Below are 25014 nucleotides of genomic sequence, written 5' to 3'. Positions count from 1 at the left end.
GTAAGGATAGCAGCATCTAGCCCCTTACTAAGATTATGGAATTTTACTTCCAGTTCATAATGAGACTATATATAAGAGCAAGCTGAGTTATGTATGGTTGTAAAACAGCTACGATTCTCCAAAAAACATGGACAGAGAAATATCACTAAAAGGACTGTGAACCAATCACACTATAAATTTGATTTTATTTTCCTGTTGACACAAGTGTGTATAGTTATACAGACTCAAAGGCGAGCTAATAAAAATAGTTTCTGGATGAATGACATTCCCCACTAGCCAGTAACTCTGCTAAACATGCAAAAAACCCATGTGCAAACCATGTGCTACCAACATAATTTCTAAAGGTGTCTATTGAAGAGCCAGGATGCCACCATTGATCATATAATTTCCCCAGCATACCTTATGATTGTCATTCAGTAAAGAAAGAGAACCCGTGTCCCATGTGTGACGTTGCACTCCATAATGTTTTATGGAAATATGTTTATGAGTGTGAATATGATGTAACTGGAATATGCTTTATGCAAAAGGTCTCTTTTAAGGTATCATTACAAAGCTTATGATCTACTGACGATGTTCATCCTATTTGTATGTATGTATCATCCTTGTATCTGAAGCTAGAAATATGAAGTATAACTCTGAGATCCTATTGTAACTATGCAAAGGGTGGGCCATTAATAGTGGTTTAGAATCTTGATGGCTCCCATTGACTAGGACAATTGGTAGTAAATGGTTTATTTACCTGCAACCCTTCCTGTGTTCCTGTGAGCCAGCCCAGGAAGAATGGAGGCTGGGGTCTCACAGGACATGTGAACATGTCACCTGATACTGAATCCATCTTAAATCTGGTACTTTCCCATTTAAAAGAAGAGGTGGGGACCCAGAGAGACAAAAGATTCCCGCCTTGTGCCAAAGCTATAAAAGGGGATGGAACAGGACAAAGGGGGCTGCCAGTTATGAGAAAATGTCTAGTTTCCACCTAAGATGTTTGCTGAAACTAACAAGGACTATACAAAGGGAAAGGATTGGGCCCAGACTAGGAAGGCATCTAGTCCGTGAAGGAAGCTTATTGGAACATTTCTGAGCGTGAGATTTTACCTGTAATCAGTTTCTCAATATATTAGGCTTAGACTTGCGTGTTTTTGCTTGGTGACTTACTTTATTCTGTCTGCTATTAATTGAAACCACTTAAATCCTACTTTTTATTCTTAATAAAATCACTTTTATTATTGAACCCAGAGTAAGCGATTAATACCTGGGGGAGCAAACAGTTGTACATCTCTCTCTATCAGTGTTATAGAGGGCAAACAATTTATGAGTTTACCCTGCATAAGCTTTATACAGGGTGAAACAGATGTATTTAGGGCTTGGATACCATTGGGTGCTGGAGTCAGGTAACCTGCAGAGCTGTTTTCACTTAAAGCCTGCAGCTTTGAGGGTGTGGACCAGACCTGGGTCTGTGTTGCAGCAGGCTAGCATGTCTGGCTCAACAAGGCAGGGTTCTGGAAGTCCCAGACTGGCAGGGAAAACAGGCTCAGAGGTAATCTCAGGATGTCAGGTGACAGTACCAAGGGGGTCCCTGTGACCAAACCCATCACAACATGAATGAATAACATCTATGCAATCTTACAATACTGTATTTCAAAAAAACTTTAGAGAGGTCAAAAGAAAGGTGCACTGTAAAACTGCTTGGAAAATATAACTGAAGACAAGGCTGGCCTGATGAACCCATGCTCTCACTGAGCGTGGGCAGCTGGAAATGAGATCCGGACAAAACACACAGTAGTTGGTAGGGGGGAAGAGGCCAAGAAATACATTTTTTGTTTCAAGTGCGTGTGTGTGTGTGTGTGTGTGTGTGTGTGTGGTGGAGAGAGAGGATGGGCAACAGAAGGAGAAAAATGGGAAGAAAGTGGGAGTAAATGACAAAAGGGTGAGGTACGGAGAGTTTTGGGGCCAGAGGACAGACAGATAGGGAGGATGAAGAAAGTGGGTAAAAGAAAGAGAAATATATACATATTTGTACAATTCCTAAATTAATGGATCCTCCATTAGACTTGAAAGTAGAGTCATGAAGTGTAACATTTGGGAGAAGATTCTCTGCATTGCTCTACTCTGTGAGGACTGACCTTAAAGCTCTAACTGGAGATAACCCTACTGCGGTGGAGTTCCCAGCATCCAAAGGCAGCATAGCGCATTCCCTATGCTAGGGGAAGCTAGATGACTGTCAGGCTGTTCTAACCTGCCCCCTGAGCCAGACAGAGAATAACGGAAGATAAATTGACTTCCTCATGGCATCCCACTCCTCAGAAACTCCAGGTCCTTAAATTTTAGATCTCTCATTTTCCTAAGAAAACTTTTTATCCCCATTTTAATGAAAGAAGACAAGGACCTTCCTTGATCATATTTCAGCTTGTTGGAAATAATATCTAATACTTCTTTTTTTTGGGGGCGGGGGGAGTTTCCTGTTGTCTTTCGTCTCTTTCTCCCTTATTCCTGTAGGCTCTCATCCTATGAAGGGACTGACATGGCAGGACCTTTATGTCTGTATGGTGTCCCATTGATGGCAGAATCAGGATTTAAGGCACAGTTGGCTCCACGAGTACACACTTACATCCATGAGGGTCCTTCCACTGAAGTCACTGGGATGCTGCATGAGTGCAAGGCCCTCCCAGCATAGATCAGATTGCAGGGTTGAGGCCTTGTTTTGCTTTTCCTACTTGTGTCTGGCTCAGAAATAGCTGTTAGCTGAGGTAAGGCTCCTTATACTACATAAGGAGAAAGGATTCAAACATTTGGCAAGAGAGATCTCTGTGTCCCTCTGTTTATTTTTCACAAACCCTGTATTAAAACAAAACAGTTTTCCATAAGTAGAGAGAATGAAATGATGTACTGCTTTCATTGGAATGTGAAAGAAATAAAGAACCCGACTGCCCTCCGCTCCCACTGCGCTCTGAGTGGACTCAGCTGTGGCGGGCAGATCCTGTGTCCTTCGCTTCTGAGGAGTGAGTGACTCTGGCAGGCAGTAGAGCGCTGGGACAGGTACACAGAGTTTTTTTTTTGGGGGGGGGGAATAACCCTGCATGCCCCTCTCCCTAGTCTCTGCATGAAGCTGGCCCCACCAACACCCACTGCACCCCATTTTTCTGCCACCCCCTGCTTTGTGCCCTGGGTGGCTGCTCCACTCATCCTGCCCAGTTACAGTTCTGCACTCTGGATACATCTACACTGCAATTAATAAATTCACGGCCATCCTGTCCCAGCTGACTGAAGCTCACAGGCTCAGGCTAAGGGACCATTTAACTGCGATGCAGACATTCGGGCTCAGACTGGAGCCCAGGCTGCAGGACCCTGTGAGGTGGGAGAGGTCCCAGAGCTTGGGCTGCAGCCCAACCTGAACATTTACATTGCAATTAAACAGACTCTTAGCCCGAGCCCCATGATCCTGAGTCAGCTGGCTTGGGCCAGCTCTGGGTTTTTAATTTCAGTGTAGACATTCTCTCTGACACATTTCCAAGACCTGAAGAGGAGCTCTGTGTAAGTTTAAAAGCTTGTCCTTGTAACCAACAGCAGTTGATCCAACAAAAAATATTAACTCACCCACCTTCTCTCTTTAATATCATTACAATTTGTAAATGTACAGTATTTTAATGAAAGCAATTACTATTTTGGGTACAGGAGAGAGAAGGTTCCCCCAGTATCTAATTTTATTAATATGTGATGCTACTAAATTAAGGGAAAATATTGGTAGAGGCTTTACTGACTGTTCCAGAAAGATACTTCAATAAATGGAGGAAAAACATGTTTTGAAATGGAATTAACTTGAAAGGAAAAAAAACAGTTCTTATTTATATAGAACAAAAGTTAGGCCCTGATCCTGCAATGCCTCACTGACTTCAACAAGGCACTGTGAGGTTCTCCTAACCCAGGGGTGAGCAAACCACAGCCTCTGGGTCTGGGGATTGCCCTGACCCGGTACTCCATGCTGCTGCTTCCGGGAGCCTGCAACCCCTCCCCACGTCCCAACTCTCTGCCCCAGTTCTGATCCCCCTGCCACCCTCCAAACCCCTCATCCCTAGTCTGGAGCACCCTCCTGCACCCCAAACTCCTCATCCCCAGTCCCAACCCAGAGCCTGTACCCCCACCTGGAGCCCTCACTCCCCGGTACCTCAACGCTCTGCCCCAGTCCTGATCCCCCTCCTGCCCTCTCAACCTCTTGATCCCAGCCCAGAGCATCCTCCTACACCCCAAACTCCTCATCCCCAGCTCCACCCCAGAGCCCGCACCCCCCACGTCCCCACCCCAGCCCGGAGCCCCAGCCCACACCCTGAACTCCTCATTTCTGGCCCCATCCTTAGTCCACATCCCCAGCCAGAACCCTCCCCACTCCCTACACCCCAGCCCCAACTTCGTGAGCATTCATGGCCTGTTGTACAATTTCCATACCCAGATGTGGCCCTTGGGGCAAAAAGTTTGCTCACCCCGTCCTAGCCAGACTGGGCCCACAGAATGCACTTTTTTATGGCATCAAGAGGTATTGAATGCATCCTTTGTTTGCAAAAAGGGGAAAAAAGCCTTGGGAGTTCTTACATCAAATGATTTGTCATGTGTGCAGATACAAAGGAAAGAAATTAAATGAAGTACAATTAACAATAATAAGGCACGAGATAAAAATTATTCTTAAGGACTAATATACAACAAAGAATGCACACTTACAGGATAATAGATTTTTATAAATGTTACAAATATGAGAAGATTTAGATGGCTGGCAATTACAAAGAGCTTAATTAATGCAATTTTGATTAATTTTTTTAAAATGCATGTAATTAACATCATCATTAGTAAAAGCACTTTTATACTTCAGTGGGCAAAGAAAGTTTTTTCTACTTAAGAATGTACTAAACCAAATTCTGCTCTCAGTCATAAAACCCCACTGAAGTTACAGGAGTTGTATATGCGTATAGTTGAGAGCATCAGATCATCTAGTCTGACCTCTTGTATAGCACAGGCAATTCATTTTCACCCAGTTATCTCCGTTTTGAGGTCAATGCCTTGTGGTTGATTAAAGCATTACTTTCAGAAAGGCATCTAGTCTTCATTTGAAGACCTCAAGAAATGGAGAATCCACCACTTCCTTTGGTAGTTTGTTTCCATGGTTAGTCACCATCTCTGTTAACATTTTTGCCTTAATTCTAATTTGAATGAATCTGGTTTCAGCTTCTAGGTATTTGCTCTTGTTATGCTTTTCTCCAACAGATTAAAGAGACCTTTAATACCCAGTATTTTCTCTTTGTCATGGAACTTATACACTGTAATCAACTCATTTCTCAATCTTCTTTTTGAGCTCCTTAAGTGTCTCAGTGTACGGCATTTTCTCCAGCCCTGAAATCATTTCTTTGTGTTTCTTTTCTACACCCTCTCCCAATCTTTCAAGAAACTAAACAAGAGTAAAATCAGCAGAGGGAAAGAAAAGGAATGTAGCACTATTAGGAATGTAACTAGGCAACAATTCTTTTTGCTCTATACAAAGAAAAATGAAGCTAAATAACAAAAGTCTCCTTTTTATTTAACATGGGAATTGTTCTTTCTTGATATGTGAATTCCTGTAATAAATTATCATTAGTTTGTGACTAGACTCAGCCAAGCTGCAGTACTTCCGGACTAAAGGCTAAAAAATTGTTAGTGAAATAATCAAGATTTATGAACAGATAGAGGTATCTGGTATAGCAAACATAGAATTTCTCTGAATATAGGGAGCTTTGTACAGTGGACCAGTCAGTCCTCGGTCTTGCAAGGACTTATGCATATGTGTAAACATGTGCATAAGTCTCTGTATGATCAAGGCTTTTTTTTTTTTGCTACCTGCATTAAAAGCAGAAACTTGCATTTTGCAAATACAAAGCCTAATTGTGGTTTGTGTAATTAACACAAGGCTTCCAAAAGCATATCCACAGTATGGAATATTTTCTATATCTCTTCTCCTTCGTAAATATGAACTTTAATGTTCATGCCTGTTTTGGCGGCATGGAGTATAGACTGAAGATTTAGCTTTCTGTTTAAAAAATAATTTAAAAAAATCAGAACGGGAATATTGTCATTCAGATTGAAGCTATACAAAAGCAGAGGAAAAGTTCAAGCTGTCAGCTCTGACCTTGACTCACCCTAGTGTTCCTATTAGACTAAGGACTAGGACAGTACAACAAAATTTAGTAAGGGTGAATTGATTGTTATGAGGACACCTCTGCCTGTAGGTAATATTGTGGCTTCTGTTCTAAGCCTGATATTGACAGATGCAGCACAGAGCACAAGCAATATGTCATCTTCAGAGTTGCAGTCTTATCAGTGTACTCTGCGGAAGAGGTGGTTGATTTATACAGACAACTTTGGAAATGTGGGGAATAATTCAGCCATAGGATCTGCTGAATGAGTACCAGATGAGACTGTTTGAGGCTAAGATAGCAATGCACATGAGGTGACATCCACCTCAGTATGGGAGATCAGCCTACTTAAAGTATGTGTTATGCCAGCCCTCTCCACAGGGGCAAATTAAATGACCCTCTCTGCAGTAGAGAGTGCACAGATAAGTTGGAAGCATGGAGCTGTAAGTCAGTGTAGGGGGAGGAACTTTTTAAATATATTAACTTTTTATTTTTATAGCTAATTATACATTTAAACAGGAATTTTAATACTATTTTATACTTGACAGTTTTTTTATTTTAAAATATAAATTTCCAAAGTTAAGTCTCTAATTTATGTTGTAAGAAACTTTATGCACATAATGTGCCATTATGTAGATAATGGTTGACTGCTTACACGTTTACCAGTTCGTGCATGAAAGTAGATAGTTATTTGTTTTTTGTAATGCTGTATTGTGGAAATGTAGACAAAGTGACTACATTTGAAATTTGACCTTAGATGACTGTAGTATTAATTTGATATAACTGTCATTACTGAAACCTGTTGGCAGAGCCATCCCTTGAGTCTAGCAAATTGGGGCGACTGCCCTGGGCTCTGTGCTTTGGGGGGAGGCGGCAAACAGGGAGGTGGGCAGGCAGATGGGGAGGACTAGCCCCCCTGCCAGAACCTCCCGCTCCCTCCCAGTGCCTACCACCTGCCATGGATCAGATGTTTCGCAGTGTTAGGAGGTGTTAGAGGGAGGGGAAGAGCAAGGGCGCAGCATACTTGGGGGAGAGGGTGGAACTGGGTGGGGAAAAGGTGGGGCAGGAAGAGGCAGGGTTGGGGTGAGGCCTTGGGGGAAGAGGTGGAGTGGGAGCAGGGCCTTGGCAGAGCCATGGGGGAGCACCCCCCAGCAGATAGGCACCAAGTTTCTAATGTCCCAGGCCCTGTACCCACCTAGGGATGGCCCTGTCTGGTGGGATAATTCGTGTGATTGCAGTGCTAAAATCTGTTTATAATCTTTTACAAAAGATAGGTAAAAAAAGTATGTTGGGGGGGGGGAGAAGAAAGGCGGTGCTCTCTAGATTAAAGACACCACAATCTGTTCTAGAGTTGTTAATAACTCAGAAGTGCAGGATCTTGAATGCATATGGATCAATGTACAAACAAACAAAGCCCAGGAAGTGGTAACATGTGGGGTTGTGGTCTGTTACAGATCAGCAAATCAAACTAGAAGAAAATGAGTTACTTCTTAAGCACCTGTCTGCAGTGTGCAGAAAGAAAAAGTTGTGTTATCATGAGGGACTTCAGTTTGGAAGACATATGCCTGAAGTCTCATGCAGCCAAGTAGTTAAACAAACAAAATGGAAGATAATATTTTGACAAAAGGTATTATACACAACATGAGGTAACTATTTTGGTCTCCATTATGATGGATAAATATAAAATCACTGATGAGATTACAAGTGCCTGCATAGATGTAATATACTTAAATTTTTGTAAGGTGGTTGACTTAGCACCGTAAAACATTGTTGTTAAAAATTAACACTATACAATATCAAGAAAGCACACATTAAAAACAGATTAAGAACTGTATGACACATGGCCAGAGAGGGTTAAACAACTTGCAGGCTAAATGACCCAGATTCTACTTTTAGAGACACGTTAGAAAAGTATGAAAATGGTAATTAGGGCCATTCCATGTTAGATAGGCTAGAACTTTTAAATGAAAATCTGTATGGTTAGAGAATCAGAGGTGATACTAATTGTATGGGTTTACTTACATCTTGTTAGATGTTAGCCATGTGAACAGTTTCTGTCTATTATTATAGCTATTGATTCAGAGATCAAAAGGAAATATTAACATTTAGATGAAATGTGAGTGAAATAATGTCATTGTCTGTATGCCTCTTTAAAGTTTGTGGTAAGCTGTATTTTAACTACTTAACGGATAAATTACCTTAATCCATGTAGTTAATTACTGATAATGTTTGGGAAACACAAGGTTACATCAAAGGCCTATTGATCAGTCAAAGACTCTGTGCTGCCCAGGAACTACATAAAAAACTCTTGGGACATGATACTTTTCATCTCAGATCTGCTTGATGCTTTATGCAGGGGAAGCCTGAGTCATAAGACTGAGATCTCCAGTACAACTTGGATCTCTCTGGATATGAACACTGGACTATAACCGATGGACTATTTCTGAAAGAACTATTTGCAACTACAAAGCTCACCATCTTTACTATGAAACTAATCTCAGAACTGTACTCATGTCTGTATGTATACTAATCTTTTTAACCGATATTCTCTCTCTGTTCTTCTTAAAGAATTCTTAGTTTAGTTAATAAGAATTGGCTGTAAGTGTGTATTTCGATAAGATCTGAAATATTTATTAATGTAGGAGGTAATATGTCTGATCCCTTGGGATTGATAGAACTTTCTAATATGATGAATAATATTTTCAGTAATTTTCATATTTGATTTGGGTGTCTGGGTGGAAGCCCATGGCTGGGTTGCTAAAGGGAACTGTGTTTTGTCTTTTGGGTAACCAGAGAGGTATTATAGAAGCTGTTTTATGTTGACTTGGTAAATCTAAGTATTGGAGATTATCTGCCCCATTCTTTGCAGTTTGCCCTAATTGAGTAACCTCAATGTGGCTCCCCGGGACTCCGGTCACAAACTGAATAGCAGATCAGATCAAAAAAAAAGTAACAATTAATGGAGAATCATCTAGTAAGGTTCCATAGGGACCAGAACTGCTATTCCTCATTTTCATTCATGATCTAGAAGTAAATATAAAATCACTGCTAATAAAATGTGCAGATGATACAAACATTGGTGGAATGTTAAATAATGATACATATCAATTGAATCATTTTGTAAGTTGAACCTGTTCAAACAAAATGCATTTTAATACAGCTATGTGCAAAGTTATACATTTAGGAACAATGAATGCAGGCCATATATCTATAGAATGGGGGACCATATCCTGGAAAGCAGTGGCTCTGAAAAGGATGAAAAAGCAACTGAACATGAGCACCCAGTGCAATGCTATGACAAAAAGGGAAGATGTGATCTTAGGATGTATAACAGAAGTGGTCAGTATGAGTCGAGAGGTGATTTTACCTCTGTATATGACATTGGTGAGACAAATACGGGAAAGCTATGTACAGTTCTGGCATCCATATTTTAGAAAGGATGTTGAAAAATTGGAGAGGATGCAGAAAAGAGCCATAAAAATTATTCAATGGCTTGAGAAAATGCCTACCAGTAAAAGACTTTAATTGCTTTATCTGTTCAGTTTATAACAAAAATCAAAACCAAACAAGGTTGAGAGGTGACTGGATAACAGTGTGCCTTCATAGAGAAAATATTCCAAATACTAAGGAGCTCTTTAATCTAGCAGAAAAAGACATAATAAGATCCAGTGGCTAAATCTAAGGCAGATAAATTCAAATTAGAAATTAATCACATATTTTTACCAGTGAGAGTGACTAACCATTGCAACAAACTATCTAATGAAGTTGTGGATTCTCCCTTTCTTGATGACTTCAGATCAAGACTGGATGCATTTCTGGAAAGATATGCTTTAGCCAAAAACAAGTTTTTTGACTTAGTACAGAGTCATGGGGCGAATTGTAATGGCCAGTGATCAACAGGATATCAGACTAGATGATTTAATGTACCCTTCTGGCATTAAATACTATGAAAGGATGTGTCAGCTACTGGGGCACTCATGTCTGCTGAATTATACTGCTAGATATGGTCTTTAAGGACTGCAACACATTGGCTACACCCTCCTTCAACAGCTTAGGCTGCAAGTAGGCAGGCTGGGAAGAAGAGGGAAGCCTGAGAAAAATAAGTGTTGGCAAGTTCTGTGTGTGATAAGCCAAGGTGGGTTATCAGGACTAGTTTATATTGATAGCAAATAATGCAATTCTCTAGGCCACATTTCAGCATTGTTTATCTTCTCTATACCATATATCAGACAAAATGTAAGAATGCACAGTCTTAACAAAATCAGTGATATGCCTGAGATACATCAATGATATTTTCATCCTCTGGAGTCTGGACAGAAATCCTAAACTCCCCCACAGATTTCCATCACAATTTCAATAACTACCACCCATTCATCAAACTCCCTACAGAATACCCAACACCAGTTAGCTTCATGGATATCACAGTTAGCTTAAAAATAGAACCCTACAAACAATTATGTATGAGAAACCCACCAGTCACCAAACTTACCTCCACTGATCCAGCGACTGCCCCAGACACACCAAAAAATCTGTTATTTACAACTCACGTACCACAGAATTTGCTCTGAAGAGAAAGTCCTGGATACACACCTGAACACACTTAAATTGCCTTCTCTAAACAAGGACACTCCACTAGAGAAGTAGCTGTAAGGGGGGAGGGATAGCTCAGTAGTTTCAGCAATGGCCTGCTAAACCCAGGGTTATGAGTTCAATCCTTGAGGGGGTCATTATAGGGATCTGGGGCAAAAATCTGTCTGGGGATTAATCCTGCTTTGAGCAGGGGGTTGGACTAGATGACCTCCTGAGGTCCCTTCCACCCCTAATATTCTATGATCCCATCATGGAAAGGGCTATCCAAATACCTGGGAGAACCTGCTTCAGTACAGGGGAAAAGAAATCCCTGACCACACACCCCTAGTTGTCACCTACCACCCCATGATGAAATCCATGTGAGGTATTATCAAACAATTATAGCCCATATTTGATGGGGATGACATCCTGAAAGAAATCTTTCTTGAACCCCCTCTTCTGACCTTTAAACAATCCTCCAGCCTCAACAAGCTCCCCATAGACCAGGACACACCAACTCAAAGCAGCACCAGGCACTGCCAGAACAACAGATGCAAAATCTGTAGACAAATCTCCATTGCTATGATAATCAATACACTCTTAACATACCTTCTAAGATTTATAGATCCTACACATACTTATCACAACATCTGGTGTATCTCATCCATTGCAACAAATGCCCCAGTAACAACTATGCATGTGAAACCAGATAATCTTGAATGAATTCATAGAGAAAAATGATACAAAACAAAAACACCATATCACCTGTGGGGGAAACACTTTTCATAAAGCAATCACTCTATAGCTGATCTTTCAATACTTGTCCTCAAAAGGAAACCTACACAACACCTTCAAAAGGCAAACCTGGAAACTTTAACTCTGCTTGACACCAAAAAAACATGGACTTAACAGGGACACTGCTTTCATGGCTCATTACAACAATCTGCAACACACCACCCTGCCTGCTGATCTTAACTGCCCACTTCAAATCTTTTATGCATAAAAATCTAACGCCCAATTGCCCACTTCATTTCAAGTGCCAGGCTCCAACCTGCGTTACTCTTTCTGCTTAACAATCTGTCCCAACTTGTATTTAGCTCAAACGCTCTGCTTCCTTCCCCAGACCTAAAGAGGAGGATGATTTGGTTATGCATAGCTCAAAAGTTGTCTCTCTCACCAACATTAATTAGTCCAATAAAAGACATTACCTCACCTATCTTGTCTCTCTCATATCCGGGGATCAACATGGCTACCATAATGCCACTGCAAACAAATCTTAACAAATGTAAGAATAAATCTATTTCTCTATTCTTAACCAAGTTTCTTTTAGATAATAATAGTTTGCAGTTCTATAGTACCTTTCATCACAAGTTCTTAAAGCTCTCTACAGAAATTTATTAATCCTTTTAACAGATCTTTAAGGTTATAATTAGGTGTAAGAGGTAGATTCGCAAAAAACTGCACAGTAAATCCCTTGTAGAATAAGAATAAACTCAGAAGAGTCCTGAAATTCACTTTCATGCTCTGAACACTAGACCACATTTAAGTTACAAATAATACAATTCTAAAATACTTAAATTAATGTGTCTTATTACATCATGTGTCTTTTGTGGTCAGGCTTCACCGAAAACATACATAACTTTATGAATGTGTAGATGATTCATCTAACTAATGGCTGTATTATTGAATCAATTTTAGCATCATGATGGGATTAAATTAAAAACTTCTGAAGAGCTAGTTTCCTGTGTCTTTGAAGTCCTAGGATAAGGATTCATAGCTAATGACTAACTGTAACAACCAAATTCCTAGGATGAAAATTGGCTCTTTAGGGAGGTCTACAAAAGTCTTGCCTATCACGGAGTTAGGTTCTTCATTTCACTTTAATGGTGTGTAAGTAGTTAATTCAAATACATAGAAATATATAATGCCAAATAGCATCCTCTAAGCAGGAAGTAGGTAAAATTTGAAGTGCAATAATATGTTGATTACACTATAATCACAAGAGTGGGATTTGATATGCAGAAGTGTAGTACTCTCTCAGGAAACTTAGAGTAAAAGATATTGTTCAATAATTTATTTTGCATATGTAAATAGTCAGGGTTAGAGAGCTAAAATAGCATAATGTAAATTTAATTAGAAATATAATCCAGAATGTCAAATTTTTAAGAGTTCTAAGTTTAAGGCATTTTTCCCCCAAGAGAGTGTTCCTCTGAGACCCCCTGGAAATATTGTGGCTTAAGTTCAAATAATTTTAAAATAATTATCGTCATTATCTCAAAGCTAACTCATATTGTAACAAATTTTGGTCATACTTTGGCTACTCATAACTTTCTGCAACATCAAGGAGAAAACATTTTCTCCCATTCTAAAACCACAGTCTCCTGCCACCTGAGTTGCAAGAGCAGTGCCTGAGCTGCAAGCAATATAATGGTAGGGCTGAAGAATGAGCAGATGTGATGTTATCCAGTAGAAGGCGATGGTCCAAATTCTTCTTCATTAAAGTCACCTGTTCATTAAAGCATTCTATTCCCATCATTACCATACAGGACTGGGAGATCACATAGCAACTTTGTGGCAAAAACAGAATAGAATCCAGATCTCCTACCTCCCAGTCCTATGGTAATTACTAAACAATGCTTCTTTGCCTTTTTCTCATATCTGTCCTTCCAGCTTGTCATAAACAGATAGCTAAGGGTTAATGTCTCTTTCACCTGAAGCACCTGACCAGAGGACCAATCAGGAAACCAGATTTTTTCAACTTTGGGTGGAGGGAAGTTGTGTCTGAGGTCTTTGTTTTCTGTCTGCCTGCTTTCTCTGAGCTTTGGAGAAGTAGTTTCTGCTTTCTAATCTTCTGTTTCTAAGTGTAAGGACAAAGAGATCAGATAGTAAGTTATATGGTTTCTTTTCCTTGGTATTTGCATGAATATAAGTGCTGGAGTGCTTTGATTTGTATTCTTTTTGAATAAGGCTGTTTATTCAATATTCTTTTAAGCAATTGACCCTGTATTTTGTCACCTTAATACAGAGAGACCATTTGTATGTATTTTTTCTTTCTTTTTTATATAAAGCTTTCTTTTAAGACCTGTTGGAGTTTTCTTTTCTGGGAAATTTCAGGGAAATTGTGTCTGTACTCACCAGGGAATTGCTGGGAGGAAGAAATCAGGGGGAGATCTGTGTGTGTTGGATTTGCTAGCCTGATTTTGCATTCCCTCTGGGTGAAGAGGAAAGTGCTTTTGTTTCCAGGACTGGGAATGGAGAGGGGGAGTCACTCTGTTTGGATTCACAGAGCTTGTGTCTGTGTATCTCTCCAGGAGCACCTGGAGGGGGGAAGGGAAAAAGGATTATTTCCCTTTGTTGTGAGACTCAAGGGATTTGGGTCTTGGGGTCCCCAGGCAAGGTTTTTCAGGGGGGACCAGAGTGCCCCAAAACACTCTAACTTTTGGGGTGGTGGCAGCAAGTACCAGGTCCAAGCTGGTAACTAAGCTTGGAGGTTTTCATGCTAACCCCCATATTTTGGACGCTAAGGTCCAAATCTGGGACTAAGGTTTGACATGAGTGGCAGCGGTTACGGGATAGACAGAATCCAGAAGCCAGTAGAAATATTTTATTTTTCTTTTCTCTGCTAGGGGCTTTTTAGCAGAGAGAAACAGTTTGGTTTTAAAAGGGAACCAGAGAGAATTTTTTTTTCTGCTCTCTCTGGCAGTTTGTGGCTTGCATATTAAGCAAGAAGCCATTAAGGAGCTGTTACAGGTCTTTTATCATGCAATAGCACTCCCATTAGGAGGCAAATACCAGAACTATATACATGCAAATAAAGTGGTTTTTCTAGTTTATGCTAGAGGGAGAAAGGAAAAAAAAACATTGTTGCTAGGCAGACCCCAGGAGGCAACAGAGCCTGCAGTTCAGAAGATAAACACCGGAGGGCACCCCAACACTAGAAAACAGGAACCATGACTTCTAAGGCAAAAATTGAGGCCGAAGCACAAATCAAAGAAGCTGAACACAGGCGAGAGATGGAAAAACACAAACAGGAACTAGAAATAAAACAAAAAGAGATGGAGATGAAAGAAAGAGAAGAACAGATCAAACAGGCAGCCCATAAAAGAGAACAAGAAGCCAAAAATGCCGCCCACCACAGAAAACTAGAAGAAGAGGTGGCCCACCGCCGAGACATGGAAAAACAACAAAAAGAAAATGAAGAGAAGGAAAAACAGAGAAAACATGAACTGGACTTAGCGCAAGCTGGACTGCATGTGCCAACCAATCCTAACAACCCTTCGCCAATTATGAATCCACATCACAGAAAATTTCCCACCTACAAGGCAGGTGATGACACCGAGGCCTTCTTGGAAAATTTTGAAAGCGCCTGTCTTGGGTACTGCATCCCTGAAGACCAGTACATGGTAGAATTGAGGCCACAGCTCAGTGGACCTTTAGCAGAGGTGGCAGCTGAAATGCCTAAAGAGAACATGAATGACTATAAACTTTTTCAAACCAAGGCCAGATACAGAATGGGGATAACCCCGGATCATGCCCGTCGGCGTTTCAGAACCCAAAAGTGGAAACCAGGTATGTCATTTCCCAAACACGCCTACTACGTTGGAAAAAATTATGAGGCCTGGATATCAGGACACAATGTTAAAACCTTGGAAGAACTGCACCTCCTCATACAAATGGAGCAGTTCTTGGATGGTGTTCCTGAGGACATCACACGGTACATACAAGATGGAAAACCCAAAAATCTCACTGAGGCGGGGGAGATTGGAGCCAGATGGATGGAAGTGGCAGAAAGCAAGAAAGCTACTGTCAAAGGGAACGAATACCCCAGAGGGCACACCGACCATAAACCCTACAACCGAGGACAGCCAAAGACCCCACATACCACCCAAGTAAAGCCACAGACACCCTACTCTTCCACCTCACCAGTCTCCAGTAACTCACCTCGGTCCAGTGAACCATCAGATGGAAGATGCTTTAAGTGTAATGAACTGGGACATATCAAGGCCAACTGTCCAAAGAACACCATGCGAGTGCAATTCATTACACCACCATCACACCAAAGATCCCCAGGCCCGGATGCCTCTCAAATACCCTTGGAGCGAAGGGAAAATTTGAGAGTGGGCAGAAAGAAGGTTACTGCGTGGAGAGACACGGGGGCACAAGTGTCAGCTATCCACCAATCCTTCATTGACCCCAAATTCATCAACCCAAAGGCCAAAGTTACAATTTACCCCTTCATGTCACAAGCTGTAGACTTGCCTACAGCTCAACTGCCTGTCCAGTACAAAGGCTGGTCAGGAACGTGGACTTTTGCAGTCTATGACAATTATCCTATCCCCATGCTACTGGGAGAAGACTTGGCCAACCAGGTGAAGCGGGCCAAGCGAGTGGGAATGGTTACACGTAGCCAAACCAGGCAAGCTTCCAGACCTATTCCTGTTCCTGAGCTGTCCACAGAGGCCCCGTCTGTGTTACCAGAGACCCAGACAGAGGTAGTGGATCCAGATTCCATGCCTACCACTGAAACAGCCACAGCACCTCCAGTCCCAGGCCCGGAACTGGAACAGCAACCAGCACCAGCAAGTGCAACCACATCTTCAAACTCAACGCCAGAGGGCGCCAGCGAGCCAGAACTGGCAGAAGCAACAGACAGCCATACCCAAAAGGCTCAGCCAGAGCCTGAAATACCCTCAGGTGCACCAGCGGAGAGCGGTTCACCAGCAACGGAAACAATTCCATCATCTACATCGCTTCCAGAGGGACCAAGCCCAAGTCCACAGTCTGAGGAAGAACTGGTGACCCCAGCCTCAAGGGAACAGTTCCAGACTGAGCAGGAAGCAGATGACAGCCTTCAGAAAGCTTGGGCGGCGGTCCGGAGCACCCCACCGCCTCTCAGCTCTTCTAATCGATCCCGGTTTGTTATAGACCATGGACTTTTATACAAGGAAATTCTTTCTGGTGGACACCGGGAAGAATGGCAGCCACAAAAACAGTTGGTGGTTCCAACTAAGTACCGGGGGAAGCTCTTAAGCTTAGCCCATGATCATCCCAGTGGCCATGCTGGGGTGAACAGAACCAAGGACCGGTTGGGGAAGTCCTTCCACTGGGAGGGGATGGGCAAGGACGTTGCCAAGTATGTCCGGTCTTGTGAGGTATGCCAAAGAGTGGGAAAGCCTCAAGACCAGGTCAAGGCCCCTCTCCAGCCACTCCCCATAATTGAGGTCCCATTTCAGCGAGTAGCTGTGGATATTCTGGGCCCTTTCCCAAAAAAGACACCCAGAGGAAAGCAGTACGTACTGACTTTAGTGGACTTTGCTACCCGATGGCCGGAAGCAGTAGCTCTAGGCAACACCAGGGCTAACACTGTGTGCCTGGCCCTAACAGACATCTTTGCCAGGGTAGGTTGGCCCTCCGACATCCTTACAGATTCAGGGTCTAATTTCCTGGCAGGGACCATGGAAAAACTGCGGGAAACTCATGGGGTGAATCACTTGGTTGCCACCCCATACCACCATCAAACCAATGGCCTGGTGGAAAGGTTCAATGGAACTTTGGGGGCCATGATACGAAAATTCATCAACGAATTCTCCAATAATTGGGACCTAGTGTTGCAGCAGTTGCTGTTTGCCTACAGGGCTGTATCACATCCCAGTTTAGGGTTTTCACCATTTGAACTTGTGTATGGTCACGAGGTTAAGGGACCATTACAGTTGGTGAAGCAGCAATGGGAGGGGTTTACGCCTTCTCCAGGAACTAACATTCTGAACTTTGTAAGCAACCTACAAAGCACCCTCCGACACTCTTTAGCCCTTGCTAGAGAGAACCTAAAGGATGCTCAAGAAGAGCAAAAGGCCTGGCAGACATGCCAGAGAATGTTCCTTCAAGGTAGGAGACCAGGTTATGGTCTTGAAGGCGCAACAGGCCCATAAGATGGAAGCATCATGGGAAGGGCCATTCACGGTCCAAGAGCGCCTGGGAACTGTAAACTACCTCATAGCATTTCCCAATTCCTCACTAAAGCCTAAAGTGTACCATGTTAATTCTCTCAAGCCTTTATATTCCAGAGACTTACAGGTTTGTCAGTTTACAGTCCAGGGAGATGAGGCTGTGGCCTGACGGTGTCTACTACGACAGGAAAAAAGACGGTGGCGTGGAAGAGGTGAACCTCTCAACCACCCTGGAATGTCTGCAGCGGCGACAAATCAAGGAGCTGTGCACTAGCTTCGCCCCATTGTTCTCAGCCACCCCAGGACAGACTGAATGGGCATACCACTCCATTAACACAGGTAATGCTCACCCAATCAGAACCCCACCCTACTGGGTGTCTCCTCATGCCCAAGCTGCTATAGAACAGGGGATCCAGAACATGCTACAGATGGGTATAATCCGCTCATCTACCAGTGCATGGGCATCTCCAGTGGTTCTGGTACCCAAACCAGATGGGGAAATACGCTTTTGCATGGACTACCGTAAGCTAAATGCGGTAACTCGTCCGGACAACTATCCAATGCCACGCACTGATGAGCTATTGGAGAAGTTGGGACGTGCCCAGTTCATCTCTACAATAGACTTAACCAAGGGGTACTGGCAAGTACCGCTAGATGAACCTGCCAAGGAGAGGTCAGCATTCGTCACCCATGCGGGGGTGTATGAATTCAATGTCCTTCCTTTCGGCCTTCAAAATGCACCCACCACCTTCTAGAGGCTGGTAGATGGTCTACTAGCTGGACTGGGAGAATTTGCAGTTGCCTACCTCGATGATGTGGCCATTTTTTCAGACTCCTGGCCCAAACACCTACTACACCTGGAAAAGGTCTTTGAGCGCATCAGGCAGGCCGGACTGTTAAGGACAAAAATTGTCAAATAGGCCAAAACAGAGTGACTTACCTGGGGCACCAGGTGGGTCGAGGAACCATAAACCCCCTACAGGCCAAGGTGGATGCTATCCAAAAGTGGCCTGTCCCAAGGTCAAAGAAACAGGTCCAATCCTTCTTAGGCTTGGCCGGATACTACAGGCGATTTGTACCACACTGCAGCCAAATCGCTGCCCCACTGACCGACCTGACCAAAAAGACCCAGCCAAATGCAGTTAAGTGGACTGATGAGTGTCAAAAGGCCTTTACCCAACTTAAGGCAACGCTCATGTCTGACCCTGTGCTCAGGGCCCCGGATTTTGACAAACCATTCCTAGTAACCACGGATGCATCTGAGTGTGGTATAGGAGCAGTGCTCATGCAGGAAGCAACAGATCACAACTTCCATCCTGTCATGTTTCTCAGCAAGAAACTGTCTGAGAGGGAAAGTCACTGGTCAGTCAGTGAAAAGGAATGCTATGCCATTGTGTATGCCCTGGAAAAGCTACGCCCATATGTTTGGGGACGGCGGTTCCAGCTACAAACTGACCATGCTGCACTAAAGTGGCTTCATACTGCCAAGGGGAACAACAAGATACTTCTTCATTGGAGTTTAGCTCTCCAAGATTTTGATTTTGAAATTCAACACATCACAGGAGCTTCTAACAAAGTTGCTGATGCACTCTCCCGTGAGAGTTTCCCAGAATTCAGTAGTTAAAAAGTGTTCTTAAAATGTAAAAGTCTGTTAGTTATATACTTAGTAGTATATGTAAAGGTGCATGTGTTGTAGTAATCTGCTTATTTTAAAGTTCTAGAAGGAAATCGCCACCAGTGAGCTTCCCCACTGTCTGCAATTTGGGGGGCGTGTCATAAACAGATAGCTAAGGGTTAATGTCTCTTTCACCTGAAGCACCTGACCAGAGGACCAATCAGGAAACCGGATTTTTTCAACTTTGGGTGGAGGGAAGTTGTGTCTGAGGTCTTTGTTTTCTGTCTGCCTGCTTTCTCTGAGCTTTGGAGAAGTAGTTTCTGCTTTCTAATCTTCTGTTTCTAAGTGTAAGGACAAAGAGATCAGATAGTAAGTTATATGGTTTCTTTTCTTTGGTATTTGCATGAATATAAGTGCTGGAGTGCTTTGATTTGTATTCTTTTTGAATAAGGCTGTTTATTCAATATTCTTTTAAGCAATTGACCCTGTATTTTGTCACCTTAATACAGAGAGACCATTTGTATGTATTTTTTCTTTCTTTTTTATATAAAGCTTTCTTTTAAGACCTGTTGGAGTTTTCTTTTCTGGGAAATTTCAGGGAAATTGTGTCTGTACTCACCAGGGAATTGCTGGGAGGAAGAAATCAGGGGGAGATCTGTGTGTGTTGGATTTGCTAGCCTGATTTTGCATTCCCTCTGGGTGAAGAGGAAAGTGCTTTTGTTTCCAGGACTGGGAACGGAGAGGGGGAGTCACTCTGTTTGGATTCACAGAGCTTGTGCCTGTGTATCTCTCCAGGAGCACCTGGAGTGGGGAAGGGAAAAAGGATTATTTCCCTTTGTTGTGAGACTCAAGGGATTTGGGTCTTGGGGTCCCCAGGGAAGGTTTTTCAGGGGGACCAGAGTGCCCCAAAACACTCTAATTTTTTGGGTGGTGGCAGCAAGTACCAGGTCCAAGCTGGTAACTAAGCTTGGAGGTTTTCATGCTAACCCCCATATTTTGGACGCTAAGGTCCAAATCTGGGACTAAGGTTTGACACAGCTAAGGGACAGGGATCACTACAAAGCTATGTAAGATGCTTCTTCCCCTTCAGGGTCTGAGTTTGCTTTCTTTGCAGTGTTCACAGGCCCTGATCAACAGAAGCAAGGAGTCAAGCAAAAGGCTTGATCTCAAACTTAGTTGCTGTGCCACTAGAAAATAAGACAGTTTAATAAAGTTAAACTCCCTCACTTACCTTTTATAAAGATAACACATTGTTTATAGATAAGGTCCTGTCAGTACAGTATATTTCTACTATCATTAATGTGAGACACTAAATCTCTCTCACTTATATTACCAAAATTAGTATTCATCTCTCAGCCAAAAGACCTCTCTCCATTTATGCAAGGAAGGAGATGTGCATTGTTAAATGGGGGCAAGAAAGGTGTCTGACATACTGAGACAAACCTTTCTGCTTAAAGCATTAAAAAATGAAGTACTGGACTGTTTTAACTTCTAATACACTTCAAGATCTCAGTCACATTAAATACCTTTATCTTTCTAAAGCAGATCTGATAACACGTGAATTCTATTTCACACGTCCCTATCCCAGTAATGTCCATGATTCAATAAATACCTGTGACCTGCATTCATTTTTCTGTATTAGTCTTAGACATACAATTATATATTGAATGAATTAAGGACCTCGGTAAATGGACCAACACAAAGCACATCCAAACTTGTCTCTGAAAGGAACCTGGGGGAATTCTGAACAGTACTTTTAAAAGTTAACCAAAATTTACAAAGATTGACCACTCTTAAAGGTCTAAAGTGATGGAACAAAGGCCTTCAGGAGACAGATCTATAAACATATGATTAAGGGTAAGTACTTACAATTGCCATGTTTATAGTCTAATATCTTGGACTATCTGGAAAAATATGCACCTGAAATACTAGCCCAAGATTATATTCTAAGTGAATGAGTCATAATCACAAAGAAAAGTTTCCTAAATGATACCATGTCGAGGGATGATTTGGTTATGTCTACACCACAAGGAGCCAAGGACAGACAGAGGAGAAGAGAAAACTTTGAAAAGCTGACAGCACAAGAAAGTCCAACTGTAGGAGATTAGACTAAGAGGTCTGGGAATAGATTATCCTATATATTCTCCAATGTATCCAAATCCAAGACTTTTCTAGGTTTGTATTTGTGTAATGCAAGTAACGTGTAAAGCTGAATTTTCTGTGTTATCCATTGTACATAGATTAAAACTTTTACATTCTGTTAATAAATACTAACCTAACAGAATAAGAGAACTGACATATTTTGAAATATTTTTGTGGGCACTGTGGTAGCCTTTAAAATCTCAACATTTGACACTTCAACCAATACTGGCTGCGTATTGCGGTATCTTCTATTCTCAGTACTGAAAGATACTTGAGAAGCATGGTAAATGCTGAATTCCTAATGGCACCCAATATGGTCTGTTCCCAGTGGTGGCTTCAACAGCTCTTAAGAAGCTTTGCAGAATTAAGGATAAGCAATTGATATTTTTACAATATAATTCCATAAAAAGGGTTTAATTTCCATAAAATATATAACAGAATGGTGACTGATAATTGATTTGGAGATAAAAATTTCAGATGCAGAGGAAAGATTGATCTATTGTAGTATTCTTAAGAACAGTATCCTGAGTTTGGTGACCAAAGTCTCTTTGTTGGGAGAGGATGCTGAAGGAATGTTTTTTAAGCCTTGTTCACAGATTGTAAAACTAGGACCAATTTAAGTTGAACACTCATATTTGTACATTAACAATAATGATCGCATGTACCATAAAGGCATGTGGTACAAAGTAAGTAGTTAAAACCACTAAGAGAGGCTGGGAAAAAATCCCTGGAATTTCCTCATCAGAAGGGCAGAATACTATGCAAAGTATCCATCAAACCACATAAAAGATCAGCAGAAGACTGAGTTTCATGAGCATACTGTAAATATGAAAGATCAAAAAGAGAGTCTTAGGAAGTAAAATGTTGACACTCAAACAGTAATTAAAGAGGAGGAATAAGCTTGTTTAAAAAAAACATTTTCAGAGCATGATTTTTAACTGTCCTTTTTCTCCTCAGATGTCCTCTAATAACACTGGAATTATGAGACTGAATAGATGGGGGGGGGCACAATGCTTTTTTTTTTTCAAATGGGCCTACTTACTTTCTTGCAGCTGTTATGACTCAGAGTGTAACAGTTTTACAACTAGTGTAGCAGTGGAAAGCATTTAATTATTCTATAATTTATGTGAACAAAAAACTAGGCTGTCATTTTCTGACAGACATAAGAGAAAGCAAAGTTACTAATGTCTTTTATAATAGATTGAAATAATTATATGCTCAATGCATCCTCTTTTTCTTTTGGATAATCCAGACAAAGAGAGTCGGTAAGATGTTTCGTTCATTGCATATGTAGTTTTAAAAACCACAATTAGCACAGGACATAATAATTAAACTGTAATGTCAAACTAAAAAAATATTCCTTTCTTTTAAACTCATGGGTTTTTTTGTGAATGATAAAATATTCTACCTTTATAAAGTGTGCCTTATTAGCACATTACTTTAGTGTTAGTGTACTTTATTACCACATATTTCTGTTATTTTATGTGGAGCTTTTTAAAACAATAATCCTGGAAAAACTCACATATACACGATAGTCAACAGCTACAGTGTCAGACAAATACAGTCATTTGTTTGGTCATGCTTTCAATTATGCGCATATCTAGGATAACACACAAAATCAAAGTAGGAATAAGGTATGATGAAAATAAAATGAACAAGCAACCTACTTTTTCTTTAGTCTTCGGTCTTTTTCTGCTTGAGTTCCCAGTTTGCCTAATCCCAGAGAGTCCTGTGCTGCAGCCTCTGTTTCCATAAAACCTCCTGTGTTGAAACAGAAAGAAAAAGGAAAATATTTCCTCATAGTTCTTTTCTGATTATTCCCCTCCTCAACCCAATCCTATTTTTATTTTATTTATTTATTTTTCCCTTTTTAAGTCTACTGCTTGTTGAGAATACCTACTATTTATTTATAATCACAGAATTAAGTAACAAATCTGACCAAACGTTGACAAAGTCTTTATATATCCTTCTTACTACCTGGAAAGGTCTGAGTAATATTTTTAACTTCCAAACACCCATTTGTGAGGGAAATACTATTATTCCTATTTCACAGATGGGGGACTGAGGCAAAGGGAAACTAAGGGTATGTCAGTACTTCTAGCTGGAGGTGTAGTTAAGAACAAAAGAGCTGCCAGACTGGGTCAAACCATGATCCATCTTGCCTGGTATCCCTGTCTCTGAAGTGGCCTGTACCAGAGCTTTAGGAGGCATGTATATAACAGGGCAGTTATGGAATGATCCAGTCCTGTCTTCCTCTCCCAGCTTCTGATAGTCAGAGGTTTAGGGTCTCCTTGATCCTGGTGTTGCATCCCTGACCATCTTGGCTAATAGTCATTGAAGAATCTATATATTGGGCCATCACAATATCCCATGGCAATGAATTCAATAGGTTAGTTGTGAAAAAGTACTTCCTCCTATTTGCATTGAACCTGCAGCCTATTAATTTCATTGGACAATCCCCAATTTTTATATTATGTGAAAGGGTAAATAACTCTTCTCTATTCACTTTTTCTACACCATTCATGATTTTATAGACCTCTATCATATCCCTGCTAAGTCATCTCTTTTCTAAGATAAGTAGACCTAATCTTTTTAGGCTCTCCTCATATCTGGAATCTGTTCCACAGCCTTGATCATCCTTATTGCCCTTCTCTGAATCTTTTCCAGTTCTACTATGTCTTTTTTGAGATGGGCCAACCAGAACTGGACACAATATTCAAGGCATTGGTCCATGTATTTATATAGTGACATTACGATATTTTCCGTCTTATTTTCTATCCCTTTACTAATAGTTCATAAAACACTGTTAGGTTTTTTGACAACTGGTGCACATTGAGCACAAGTTTTCAGAGAACTATCAAGGTGACTTCAAGATCTCTTAGAATGCAATTTAGAACCAATCATTATATATGTATGGTTGGAATTATTTTTTCCAATGTCCATTACTTCGCACTTATCAATGTTGAATTTCATCTGCCATTTTGTTGCTCACATTTTGTTGCTACCCAATTTTGTGAGATCCCTCTGGAACTCCTCACAGTGTGCTTTGGACTTAACTATCTTGAATAATTTTGTATTGTCTGCAATCTTTGCCAATTCACTATTCACCTCTTGTTTTCCAGTTCACTAATGAGTATGTTTTATAGGACAGGCCCCAGCTTGAGAAGACATACCCGTGCTAGCTTTCATTAAGCTACCACACTAAAAACTAAAGCTACCACACTAAAAAGAGTGTAGTCATGGAGGCCTTTTTCCCTCCCCAAGTATGTACCTGTCCAAGACACTGGGTACATATGCGAAGTGGCTAACCCATCCCACTGCTTGCGCCACTGTGATTACACTTTATTTTTAGCATGCAAGCTCAATCAGAGATAGCACAGGTGTGTCTTCTTGATCTGGAAATTGCCCCTCCTGCTCAAAGTGTAGACATATCCTTAGTGACTTGCCCAAGACTGCAAAGGAAGCCTGGGGTGAAGCAGGAAATTGAACCTGAGTCTTCTAAGTCCCAGTTTAGTACCTTAGCCACTAGACTGACCATCCTTTCTTGAGGATAGATATCTAGTAGGGCTGTCAAATGATTAAAAATAAT

The 25014-nt window shown here is 41.4% G+C and overlaps 1 protein-coding gene across 9 annotated transcripts in view; it reads right to left on the bottom strand.

Moving 5' to 3' along the window:
• PPFIA2 (PTPRF interacting protein alpha 2) overlaps nucleotides 1-25014 on the bottom strand; it is a 666887-nt gene that overhangs the window by 51665 nt on the left and 590208 nt on the right. For all 9 annotated transcript variants that reach the window (XM_030548621.1, XM_030548623.1, XM_030548626.1 and 6 more), the window contains one exon: nucleotides 23093-23186. In XM_030548621.1, coding sequence (XP_030404481.1) covers nucleotides 23093-23186 — 94 coding nt within the window. The remainder of the gene's footprint in view (nucleotides 1-23092; nucleotides 23187-25014) is intronic.

The sequence above is a fragment of the Gopherus evgoodei genome, chromosome 1, assembly GCF_007399415.2.
Source record: "Gopherus evgoodei ecotype Sinaloan lineage chromosome 1, rGopEvg1_v1.p, whole genome shotgun sequence".
NCBI classification, from domain to species: domain Eukaryota; kingdom Metazoa; phylum Chordata; order Testudines; family Testudinidae; genus Gopherus; species Gopherus evgoodei.
The sequence above is the reverse complement of the archived record's forward strand: the minus strand, read 5'-3'. Positions and strand labels throughout refer to the sequence as shown.